Below are 12,144 nucleotides of genomic sequence, written 5' to 3'. Positions count from 1 at the left end.
TTATTATAGTTAAACAAGCTTTAAAAGTGAGGGTTGTATCATGAAATGATGAAAAAGTTTTATTCTTTGTAGTTAAAAATAATGATAAAATTAAAATTTGTTGTGTATAGATTTTTATTTTTATCATATTTTGTTTATATTTTTGAATTTTCTTCACATTCGTAATATGGATAGTTTAACAAAACATTATAATATACACAATGTATTTTGGATTAAATATTTGTAATTTAATACATGAAAGATAGAGTTTGAAACGAAATTATATCTAGGAAACAAGAATTCTGAATGCAACTGTTATTTAATTCAGATTCATTTAATTTTGATATCACGTTCACTAAAAAAAAACCTATAAGGGTCAAATATGAAAAAAAAATTAATAAAGAATACAGTAAAAAAACGTTTGATTTTTATTTTATTTATCAACACCTTAAAACTTTCAATCATTATGAAATTTTGATGGATCTGTAAACGGAGCTGTTATTATGTAGAATGCCGCAGGTGCCGGTACTAAAGCTAATAGTGGTCCATGAAAGACGGGATCTTTGAAACCAGTCACCGATATAATACCATATGCGTGAAGAAGCCAGTGACCGATCAATATGACGGCGTTCCTCAAATCACACACTGATGAGTATAATAATCCTTCGGTAGTTTGCGTCGGCTTAGTCGAGAAATGGGCCGCCGATGACATCATTGATAAAATGATTATAATGTATGGATATGAGTAATCTGTAATATAACACGACAACTTTACTTACTCGTATATAACAACTGTAATGTGATACGTTATTTGGAATATAATACTTACAAATCAAACCGGCAGCTACCGCATGTATGAATACGAGGATCGGAAGAAAGTAAAGGGCGTGGTAGACGGCCAATGTAAAATAGTTTGGTACTTTGAAAAAGACAGAACATATAAAACAGCGTATCACCATAAGTAAAACGACGCAAAGACCGTACATAATCAACACTAAAGTATACCTGAAAATATAAAAATTTGTACAGAGATTAATCAACTACAATGTAACATCACATAGCTAGAGATATTTAGATGTTATTATAATGTGTACATTGGAAGAAATTTTTACTGGAAACGCAATGTTGAGGAAATCGGATGACACCAACAAGCAGGGTCTTTCATTAAGCGCTTCCTATCTTTAAATTTAAATAAAAAAAGTGTGTGAGATATCATCGATTTTTTTTATTCGTTTGAAAGGCCTATCGATACCATTATGTATGGAATATAGCATCGTTCAAATGTCCGCCGAGGCTTCTCTGGGTGGCGCGCATCCGAAATGTCCAATTTTCCATGACCCTGTTGAAACCTATAGCGCTCGCCGTTGACGGTGATGGCCTGGCCAACGTCGTTCTCAAAGAAATATGGACCGATGACACCGCCAGTCCAAAATCCACACCAAACAGTGACTTTTTCGGGATGAATTGGACGTTCTTGGCTCTCATGTGAATTGGTATCGTCCCAAATTCGACAATTTTGTTTGTTGACGTACCCATTCATCCAGAAATAAGCCTCGACCGTAAAATGGGCGAAGCGCACGGAACGTTGCCCGAACAGAACACCCATTTTGATAAAACAATTTAATCATTTGCACGTGTTGTTGAACGCTATATCTGTCCATGGTGATTTGGTAAAACAGACTGAATAAATGACAGCCAATTTGACAGATGTCGCTTCAACAATATGACCGCTATCAACTGTCAAAGTTCGGAAGTCCCTATTGGAAGACCCTATAAATGTAAAATATCTATAATGCTTACAATGGATATACAGCTTCCTGCGTGCAATGTAATGTAGTTTCGTAGTTGGGTGTCGGGTTGTGAAGCAGTGTATACCAATCTGATAGTCCGGAGACACGACACGATTTGAACGCTAGGGATCCGACGGGTTCGGAGAGAAACAATGTTACCAAACATGCCGTGACTACTTCCATTAGGGCGCACATGTGCATTGCTACAATGTCTCGGCTGAAACTATAATACAAAAAAATTCAATATAAAAAAGACAAAGTTGTGTAAAATTAAATGCAATATTTCAAATGTATACTTTGCTCTCTTAGAAACCATATCGATGAAAAACCAATGAAGTACTAGAACAAGAAGGGCCATGAATCCGAGATACATCCAGTCGTACAGCAATGGGTCGTGATCGCATGGTACACAGTGGCTTGTGAGATTAGTGCGGAATCCTCTGGGACAGGCACCGCAAGAACCCCAATTGTCATCTGTCGTTTGCATTCGGCCACAATAAAGACCGGGACATGTTGGTGCGATCATTTTAGAGTGCTGTCGGCTCCTAAAAATTACAGTTACATACGTAGATAGGATGTGAAATCTTGATTTATTCATAATAGTAATTTACAGTCTTATGTTATAATAAAACGAAGGCTATTATGTATATAAAAATAGCTGTGATTGATACTGTATTTTAATCAGATTGCATTTACTAACCTGTGCTGCCGAGATTCAATGCAGGTAAATTCAAAAGTCACATAAGATAGCGTAACATTTCAACGAAAAGATCTTTTAATTATGTTAAACATTATCTTCAGCTTGGGATGCTTCTATAAAAAAATTGTTATGACAGAAGTCATAATACTTAAATTTTTTCTACCATAAACTGACACTATTAAAATGTTTCGGTGATTATTGGTCACAAAGCGCTCCCCCAAAAGTCATTAAAATCTCTATAACGGAACATCTGGCAACCGAAAAGTCCATCATACTAACGATAACTATCATACTAACGAAAACTCGAGTGCCAAATATTCCGCATTCGCGGTTTTCATAGCAAAAATTGTCTTTGTGACCATCGCAATGTGACTAATAATCCAATTACAATTAAATTTTTGATTTACTTTTATAGAAAACATTACAAATATTATCAGCCAATCTATATAGCCATTGGTCAATAATTGACGATAAAATAATATATCGCTTTCTGAGAAAGGGGCCATACGCACTGGGTTTGCCACAAGGACGGATCCAGAGAAGGGGGGGGGGGAGTGCGATGACAGCAATGCCCCCCCCCCTAAATTTCATTACCGTTTAAAAATTAAATATTAATTTAAAATATTTTTTTTGCGGCGTACAAAATGTTTTTTTTGTTACCTATATTAATTGTGCGATCAGTGGATTTTAATTGCATCATGAATAAATATTAATTGCTCTATATTTTTTATCGCCCCCCCCCCCTTCCCTAGAAACAATCCTGAATCCTTTTTGCAAAGATCAAGTATGTACACCAATCCTCGATATACCAATCTGAAATCATTTTATTTTATTCATTCATATGCATAGAAGTAGAATACATAGAATCGCTCTCAGCCTCCAAAAATGTTGCTACAAAAACTCTGCGCGGCAGAGTTTGTTCATTGTTTGCTAAACTTCGTCTCTCTCTCTTTTGTCTCTCTTCTGACTTTCCGTCTCTCTCTTCGATGACTCGCTTTTAGACGATTCTTTTGTTAACAATGACCATTCTATGCATTCTACTTCTATGTTCATCTTAGTTATAGTATTATTTTACACGTACATATGTACAATACTTAGGTTCTCGTATGTACATGTCGCGTCGCGTTGCATAGTGCGGTCAGACCTTTATTAATGATTAAGAGAACTATCGAGGTTACAAAAAATCATCAATAATTTCAGTTAAGTTCTACAGAATGTGATTTTTTAAGTTTATACTTCCCTACACGTATAAATACTTAATACAATACAATAAATAATTTGGCTGTCATAATTGAATAAGTATTGTTACGTTGGTAGGTTCGTGCCGCGCCGGTTGAAACAGCGGCTGTCACTTTGTTTGTGTTTCTTCATTTTCTTCGCAGAATCAATATTGAGAGTCCCCGGGCCGTAAAAAGTGTTCCGGCCCCATGGAGTCTCCTGCTACGCCCCGAGGAGCTCGTCGCCGTTCCCTACTCGGACAATATCGTCCTCACACGTAATATAACCTCACTCACACTTCAAATATCATGCCGCCTACAATATCTAATACATATTGTATTTCATTATTCATTATCATGACAATGAACCCTTTACTGGTCAAACTTAATTCTTTTTCAATTTCGTCACCTGATTATATGTGTGATATATGTACTTTAATTATTAACATATCTGCCGAATTCCAAGAGTACAAACAGTATTGGAATCAACTGTATTGGAATTACTGTTACTAGTAAGGTGATATAAAATTAACGAAACACATACATACATACATATGTATGTTGTGCAATTTTATAACGTAAAGTATACATAATACACATCTCATAGATATAAATATTGTTACGAATATATGTCACGTTCCACTTTCCAATGTATTTAATTTAACAAAAATAATATTCAAGTAGAAGACATGCCCTTAATCATGGATTAGGATAATCTTAGATATTATCAATTTTTGTTTTTAAGTGTATCACTATATTTGATTGAAAAATAATGATAAATACATGGTTTTTTAATAATATATTATTCAGAAACAGTTTATAATTTATTTTAAATATGTGTAATTTCAGCAAATTTGGTACACCGAATCGAATAAATCAAGCCGCCCAAGTAATATACAAAAGTTTACTAAATACAGTTGAAAGTTTTGGACTGCCACTTCCAGTACTTGTCACAGAAACGCTTACATTTGCTGATGGTGAATATTTAAAATTTATTACACATCATAATGTTAATATACAAACTAAAATACATAACTTTTTCAACTTTCAGCCAGTTTGCATATATCAGCAAGACTATCACCTGAAGGCTGGGGTTGGGTTGTATGCGGAAGACGTTTACTGATTTGGCAGTATCGTGACAAGAGACAACGAGGTGCACCTTCGACCCCATCGTCTAGTCTACCAGTGACATGTTATGAGCTCACTTTACCGCAGACAGACTTGGCCCATAAAGCCGAGTTAGTGTGCGTCTATACTACGGATGGAAATCAGGTACATATTTTATATTTCACACGTGGAATTAATTGTTTGACGGTGCGTCGTATTATTTATTATTAATTTTTAAAGGTCCCATCATGCACTGGAATATCTCCCGAGGGTGTTGTCAGATATTGGCATTCTATTTCCCACGATGGTGGATACGTTGAAAAGACAGCAGATCTTCATGGTCAAGAATGTGATTCTTTGGTGGATGCAAATCCCGTCGGTTGTGTTTTGGCTACCACTACTTGCACAGTTGTACTAATACAATCGAATATCACAGGCATATACATATATGATTACAATATAAGTTTATATTAAGATGAGTGAAGTTCCAATTTATATTTAATTTTTTTCTGAAACGTTCATATTAGGCGGTCGTCACAATATTAACATTCGAACACTCCAAGGATCTGGCGGATGGCTTGGTGGACTTGGTCGACGAGTCTCTTCTCTATTTTTCTCCGCTATGCCTTCCTCACAATCTGTTGAAACGGTAATACATCCATATGTACTGTTACTCGAACATCACCGTCTTCAGCCTTTCACACATTCACTGTTGGATGAAAGACTTTCTAACTTTTCTATCACCTTAGTATTTTATATTAAACTACTAATACATTTTCTTATTGCTTTGTAGAAATTGATTAGGGCTGTAGCATTGAGTGAATCATCAGACGGTGCAGCTCGAGTGTGCGTTGTTGCTGGACTATGCGCCCAACTTTGGCATTTGGCCTCACCTGAACGGCTCGTAGCTGAAATAGATTTGCAAAGAACTCTGCGTGACGCATTTCTGCACGCTTCAATGTTCCCTCCAGGTTAATAAAATAAATTTATTATAAATTGTTCATATTGTATGTATAAAGACATTGTATATGTTGTATAAAGGCGATCCGGCATCTTTGGACGTCCACATACTCGACATACAGTCTTGGAATGGAGGACTGTTACTACTCACAGCAGCCGTGAACACTGTGAGATCACCCCAGATGCGTTACGCTCTAGGTACAAGTCTAGATTTCATCTCTTCAAACAATGATTAATACTTTCATGCTAATAATACGTATGTGTGTTTAGCTCATATGTGCACCGATGAGGAAGGTGGGGCAGGTCAGTTATTGAGCTTAGTTCCTCTTCAAGCGACCATCGGAAGCAGTAATAGACTCGGATCGGACAATTCTCACAATGGACCGCATTTAATAGCAACTTCGACAACGGCTTTCCTTTACGATCGTTCAAGAGTCATCGTAGTATCTTGTAATTTTCTTTGAACTTTTTATTTCTTTCATGTTTTATCTACTGTTTAATATTTATGTGACGTTTTTGGTTATTTCAGGCATAACTCCCAATGATAAACCGGATATTATAGAGCTTAATTCGAACGGAGATCAATTGCTTGGCGTTGGACTCTGTTTTGGTGTGCCGCTGTTCTTTTCGAAGCTACATGGTGTAATATCTGTCACGTCTAATGAAAAATTACAAGATTTGTAATATGAAATTAATAATATTGATATTACTACTAAATACTATCAATCAATGTTACATTGGGTTATTTTTTTTCTTTTCAGAACTATTTGCGAAAGTCCTGTGGCGTCTCCTCGTCCCACAGACGCATTCGATGGTCATCTTTCGTTGTATGAAATAGATCCACGAGCTGTGGTCGAGGCGAGTGAAACAGCCGGTCAAGGATCAACTGCAGAATTGCTCAAAGCTGCCTTCTTGCATCATATGAGACGTGAACACACGGCAAGCAGAACTCTTTTAAACGAACTGTTTCCACCTGGAGAGGAAACGTCTGATATAGATTCACCATTAGATCGTACCGTTTTAGCTGTCGCTACCGATTTAGTTAACGATGTACCTGCCAGCGATCCTAGGTATTATCATACATCTTGGAAATAGTGTGCTGTTTAATATTTAATTGTATTCATTCTTATTTGTTTTGTTAATAGATGGAATCAGGCTAATGTTAGTAGTGGAGGTGCCGCTCTAGGTAGCTCTAGTTCTATGCAGATTGGCCTTCAGCTGCAGGATAAGCGTCGAGCTTTTACTCTACTATTGGAATTTTTGCGTTCGACTGGGCTTTGGGCCCGTTTAGGTGGTGCAACGCCTACTGACAATGTGCCTGCTCCGACTGTATTATTATTGAGAGGGTTAGCTGAAAAGCTTACAGCAGCTATTGCTCTTCGGACTCTTCAGCAACAACATCAACACCAACATGCAATCGATACTGCTATCCAACAGGTATACTTGGGTATTAATTTTTTAAATTTAAATTTTTTGCTTTAACTATGTATGTACATAGTAACAATAGATAGAAGCTTTGTGATCATGCGAAAATTTGAACTCGAGATTTTGACTCATTCAAACTTAGAATCGATCTCTAATCACGTTTTCATGATCTAGAAAAAATGTTTGTGTATTTTGGGGATTTTTTGAACACCGTTAGTCCTACCGAACTGAAACTTAGTATCGGTTACTGAAATTCTTATAGATATGATGTAATTTTTTTTCAAAACCTTAAGTTGACTGGAATGGTACTGTTGCGTAGGGGTGGGTGGAGGATCCAAATGAAAGGGCAAAGTCCACGCATTGCCAGTGCTCCGTCCAGAATGTCTTGGTATGGCCTAAGTACCTGCTTATAAAGGGCAGGTCGCTCAGTGCATCTTCCTCGACACGTTTGTTTACCTATTGTTATAGTCACGTACCAGATATGCTGTCCCACGGTCTCGTGCTGTCGGTTCTGAGAACTCTAGCAGGGATGCTACTCGGCCTAATCCGAGGGTCTCCATTGTTGCCCTCGAAACCACTTAAGCCGCCTGTTAATGCCGATTGCACTTAAACCTGGAGATAATCCTCGAAAACCAATTATAACGGTGGCTTCTTTTAGCATATGCTACAGTACCTTCCCTTATAGGTTTTTCTTTTTTTAAGTTTTTGAATTCAATTAATTCAATTTTGAATTATCTCCCGAACCGCCAACCGAATCAGACTGAAATTTTTTTACATGTAATAGAAATTATAAATTTTATTCCCCAATATATTTTTTGAATATTTTAACTGAACTGGATTCTCTAGTACTTTTACTCTAGAAAATCAAGGTTTTTTATGTTTTTCTCAGAAACCTTTTGGTTTATTGAACTGAAATCTCATATCTAGAAGTTAAAGCTTAATACCAAGTTATTTATAAAATTTGGTAAGCATCCGTCAACCAGAAGTGGCAGTTTACTCTGTTCGATTTTTCTTCCAATATTTTTTTCGACCCCTTAAACATGTGTGTTCTTCACGAAAAAATTCAAGTATAATTCTTGTATCAATGTGATGAAAATAAAAAAAAGTCACTAAATTTAATAAACCGGAAGTGGGATTTTTTCCTCTTAGAAAAGTCAAAAATGTTGTCACTACGATTCTTTCTACACCCTTGAACGTATCAAGCTGAAAATTTATATTTGTATTCTTTATGTACTAACTTAAAGCTGATAAGGTTTTGGTCAGAATTCGTAAACCAGAAATAGTATTTTTTTTAAAACAATATTTCATTATTTTATTTTGACCTTTTAGATTATTTTTATTTTCTTGATATTTAATATGTATTATAGTGGTTTTAAGTAATAAAAAAATTTTGAACAAAACCCGACAACCGGAAATAGAACTTTGGTCTGTGTAATTTTCCTTACATTTGCGCTCAATTTGCACCGAAAATGCTCTCATAACCGGTATGTGTGAATGTGTATGTATGTTTAATTATCGAATTTTGTTTTGTGATCTTCATATATTCCTCAAATACATAGATAAAGTCATGGGTTGATCACATCCGAATTGTATTTTTAAGGTTATGGCTAAAAGCGCAGAAGATGACGAAGAAGAAACAATTAATAAGAGCGCAGCATTGTCACCGTCGGACTTATTTTACAAGCAAGTCTCCAGAATTGAACGTGCTATCATTCACGCCACTGATTGGTGCAGCGAACAGGATGCATCCGGTTGTGCACCACCAGCGCTTTCTCAACTCATAGCTAAAGTTAACAGCGTGATTATTGTAAGTTAGTCTTGTATAAAAAATAAATATTTACATATATACAAATAATAATTGTATTATTTTATTTTTGTTTTCAGTCTGTCCTTCAGGAGGTGTTGAAATACAGACATCAACATGTTGAATTTTATGCTCTCACTCCATCGGCTGGTAAACTTCATTTGGAATACGTAACCTGGACGTCGTGTCTGAAAGCCGGCAATCTGCAGAGCGCTCTGCGTACTCAACAATCGTTATCTGCTCGACGAGCTCGTCGTGCTCCTGTCGAGTTGCGCGGTGAGCTAAAAACTCAGGCAGCATCTTTGGCAGCTGCTGCGCTAGAATTTGCCAAAGAAAGAGTTGACGCGTTCGTCGGTGAAAGTAAAAGAAAAGAAATAGTCGTGAAAGAGTTTGCACAGATTCGATCGGATATGATACTTCCTCTGGGTATATATAATTTATTTATTTTCGACAAATATTTTATTTAACTTTGATTTATTATAATTTTGAAATATATTTGTAGTCGATGATGGTGACTTTGAGCATGCTTCTAATCTAGCGGAAAAATTCCACGATTTTGATATCTTAGTATCGATCTGTGAAACTTCAAGTAACAGGGAAAAATTATATCACTATATGGATAAATTCGAAAATATGGTATGAATATTTTATGTTTGTTAGAATAGAAGTGCTTAAATTCACTGTCGATTTTATACACATTTTCTTTCCAGGGCTTTCGTCAGTGTGCTTTTAAATGGTTTATGAATCGAGGACGCGGCGGTCAAGCTGCATTGTTGAAAGCATTTCCACACCATAGTATTGCACTTTCACAATGGTTGACTGAACAGGGAGTAGAAAATCAAGAAGAAATGGATCATTTCATCGACGATGATTTGGATTCTGAAATGGATGCACCTGTAAGTAAAGTAGCCGATAGTACGGTCGCATTGGCGACCGATGGAACAGAATTGCTTTGGCTTCACGAGCTAAGGGCTGATAGATGGTTGCAAGCTGCGAATACTTTGATCCAACTTTCTGAAAATGAAACCGAATCAGTGAACAGAATGACGGTACAGTGAAACTTTACTTAAATTATATTAAAATGTATCATAATTCTAATATTATAAACGATTTTATAGATCCAAGCATCTTTAGCAAAACTTTGCGCATTCGCAGCAGAAGATGAAAGAGAAAATCGAAAAGGCACATATGAAAATTTGGTCGAGAGTGCTAATTGCAGGCTTGTTTTAGCCGAACACCACAATTTACCAGCTCCATTGTTAGCTGCACATGGATTGGAAGCTGATAATTTACGTGTCATGGAGCCGCGTGATATTATTGATGTATTGTTCAATTGAGTTAAATAGCATTTGCATATTCAATTTTGTATGTTATAACAGTTTTATTGTTCTAGATGTTTATTATGTCGTCGGGTAATGGTTTGACCGAGTATGATTATAGTCGTGCGCTGGGTCTGTGCGATCTCGTAAGCAATGCTGATCAAGAAATCACCCAAAGAGATATTATGGAATTGAGACGTCGCATTTGGTGTTCAACGATACTTGTCGATTCTTGGAATAAATATGACATGGACGCCCCATTGAACACAATCGAAAATATGATGTTTTTTAAAGTCATCAGTGCCGTACATCTGCTATGTAATGTCAATTTTTTTTAATAATATATTTTAAATTATTGCCGACTGTATCTATTCTTATTTGCTGTTTATTTTTTATCTAGATTCTAACTTAGATGAGTATTTGGTGTCTTTGGAGACGATATTACGTTCACCAGAGCTAAGTGAATTGGTTGCCGATAAAGGATTTCAATATTTAATAAAACTTGGATATGAACATGTGCATGAATCGCACGATGTAAATGTTATGTCATACACTGAAAGTGTTTAATTTTTTTTAAATTAAAATAAATTGTTTTTTATAAATACATACATTGTTTAATTTTTTATGCAATGGTAATACTAAGTTTGTTCCTTTGAAAGTACGAAATCTAAATAAAAATTCTTTGAACATCACAACTGAAGTTTACTTCACCGTGAACTAAATGACTTGCGATTGATGTTCAATGGATTAAAATTAAAGATTCGAGAGTTGATATAACTTTTGGCAAAATTATTTTTATTTTATTTATTTATTGAAAAATCAGCAGACAACAAATGTAGAAATGCATAAAAATAAAGAATAAATGTAACAAAATAGCATCTGAGCCCAATTATAGATTTTTACAAATTACATAAAATGGTACATAGAGAAAAACAAATGAAAAATAAAAGAATAAAAACTAAAACATGACTAAATAGAACAGTGCACAACTACATATGTAATAGAAATGGATCAATCAATCAAGACTCTCCTGATGGCAGTCCTGAATTAATGCAAGGAAATACCGAATAGATCAACGTCATTCAGCTCACTGTTAAACATACGATAAACACGCTGTATATAGGAATATTTTAGGGAATTGGTTTTGAAAGGAATAAGTGAATAGAGTACAACGTATTTAGTATACCTAACCGAGATTTTGAAACCAACCTTACTCTTACTTTTGGATCTTATTATAGATAAGTTTTGTCTACGTTTGAAAGGTCGATTTCTAACGAGCTTATTGAAAAATTCAGAACCCAAAATATATAATAATGTGTTTTTATTACTGAAATTTCACATATTAATTGTTGATACTTAAGTGATAGCATTATACATGACTGTCCTTGTAAAATGTGTTTTTTCTAAGTTTGGCATACAATGAAACTTGTATATTGTTTTTACTTGTCTTGACAAAACAATTGCAAACATCATCAGATATTTTCAGCCTCTACTATTTTCAACTGCACGTGTTGCATAATTTAAATCAGTCAAAACATATATTTAGTCACTTTTTTAAAAGTCTAATATCTTTATTCCTTTATTTCACTTCAATCCCAAAAAAAAAATGTTTTCATGTGCATTCGCTTTAATTAATTTTAGTCTAAAGCACCTGCTTCAGAAGATTTTTCATTTAGATTATTTTTTTACATTTGAAAAAAATATATATATGTAGGTCATTATTTTTTTTTTTTGATTTTTAAATGCTTTTTATTATTACGAAATTATGTTATACAATATATACAATACATCTTATATCTATTTCAATAGCTACTGATCTACTGATCATTTTCTATTTTACAAT

General features: G+C 35.0%; 2 protein-coding genes across 4 annotated transcripts; one reads left to right on the top strand and one right to left on the bottom strand.

Annotated features, from left to right (window-relative positions):
- Positions 1-26: 26 nt before the first annotated feature.
- On the bottom strand, positions 27-2,640 carry LOC143918708 (JNK1/MAPK8-associated membrane protein). 3 transcript variants are annotated; one of them, XM_077440717.1, is made up of 6 exons: positions 2,470-2,640; positions 2,066-2,314; positions 1,780-1,992; positions 809-984; positions 427-729; positions 27-346 (listed from the first exon to the last, which is right to left on the bottom strand). In XM_077440717.1, exons 2-5 carry the CDS (start codon positions 2,293-2,295, stop codon positions 437-439), a joined length of 912 nt encoding a protein of 303 aa, XP_077296843.1. In that variant the 5' UTR covers positions 2,296-2,314; positions 2,470-2,640; the 3' UTR covers positions 27-346; positions 427-436. The 3 variants fall into 3 exon arrangements, with proteins under 3 accessions (XP_077296843.1, XP_077296845.1, XP_077296844.1); XM_077440719.1 differs by having other exon boundaries at positions 145-346; positions 1,780-1,986; positions 2,470-2,603; XM_077440718.1 differs by having other exon boundaries at positions 145-729; positions 1,780-1,986; positions 2,470-2,610.
- Positions 2,641-3,766: 1,126 nt separating this feature from the next.
- On the top strand, positions 3,767-10,992 carry Nup133 (nuclear pore complex protein Nup133). The gene is made up of 18 exons (XM_077441823.1): positions 3,767-3,964; positions 4,536-4,663; positions 4,738-4,958; positions 5,034-5,229; positions 5,321-5,442; positions 5,587-5,764; positions 5,835-5,951; positions 6,024-6,203; positions 6,283-6,433; positions 6,515-6,823; positions 6,899-7,190; positions 8,779-8,985; positions 9,063-9,408; positions 9,485-9,618; positions 9,693-10,031; positions 10,101-10,304; positions 10,376-10,619; positions 10,702-10,992. Exons 1-18 carry the CDS (start codon positions 3,897-3,899, stop codon positions 10,866-10,868), a joined length of 3,603 nt encoding a protein of 1,200 aa, XP_077297949.1. The 5' UTR covers positions 3,767-3,896; the 3' UTR covers positions 10,869-10,992.
- Positions 10,993-12,144: the final 1,152 nt, after the last annotated feature.

Source organism: Arctopsyche grandis, chromosome 11 (assembly GCF_051622035.1).
Source record: "Arctopsyche grandis isolate Sample6627 chromosome 11, ASM5162203v2, whole genome shotgun sequence".
NCBI classification, from domain to species: domain Eukaryota; kingdom Metazoa; phylum Arthropoda; class Insecta; order Trichoptera; family Hydropsychidae; genus Arctopsyche; species Arctopsyche grandis.
This window is presented reverse-complemented; position numbering and strand designations above follow the sequence as displayed.

What these genes read in the sequence shown, in the direction of transcription:
- LOC143918708 (XM_077440717.1), bottom strand. Translation starts at nt 2,295, where the DNA reads ATGATCGCACCAACATGTCCCGGTCTTTATTGTGGCCGAATGCAAACG. An exon ending in ATGGTTTCTAAGAGAGCAAA is followed by an intron (nt 1,993 to 2,065) that starts GTATACATTTGA and finishes TTTGTATTATAG; the next exon opens with TTTCAGCCGAGACATTGTAG. An exon ending in CAGGAAGCTGTATATCCATT is followed by an intron (nt 985 to 1,779) that starts GTAAGCATTATA and finishes TTATATTTTCAG; the next exon opens with GTATACTTTAGTGTTGATTA.
- Nup133 (XM_077441823.1), top strand. Translation starts at nt 3,897, where the DNA reads ATGGAGTCTCCTGCTACGCCCCGAGGAGCTCGTCGCCGTTCCCTACTC. An exon ending in CCTCACAATCTGTTGAAACG is followed by an intron (nt 5,443 to 5,586) that starts GTAATACATCCA and finishes ATTGCTTTGTAG; the next exon opens with AAATTGATTAGGGCTGTAGC. An exon ending in CAGTGCCGTACATCTGCTAT is followed by an intron (nt 10,620 to 10,701) that starts GTAATGTCAATT and finishes TTTTTTATCTAG; the next exon opens with ATTCTAACTTAGATGAGTAT.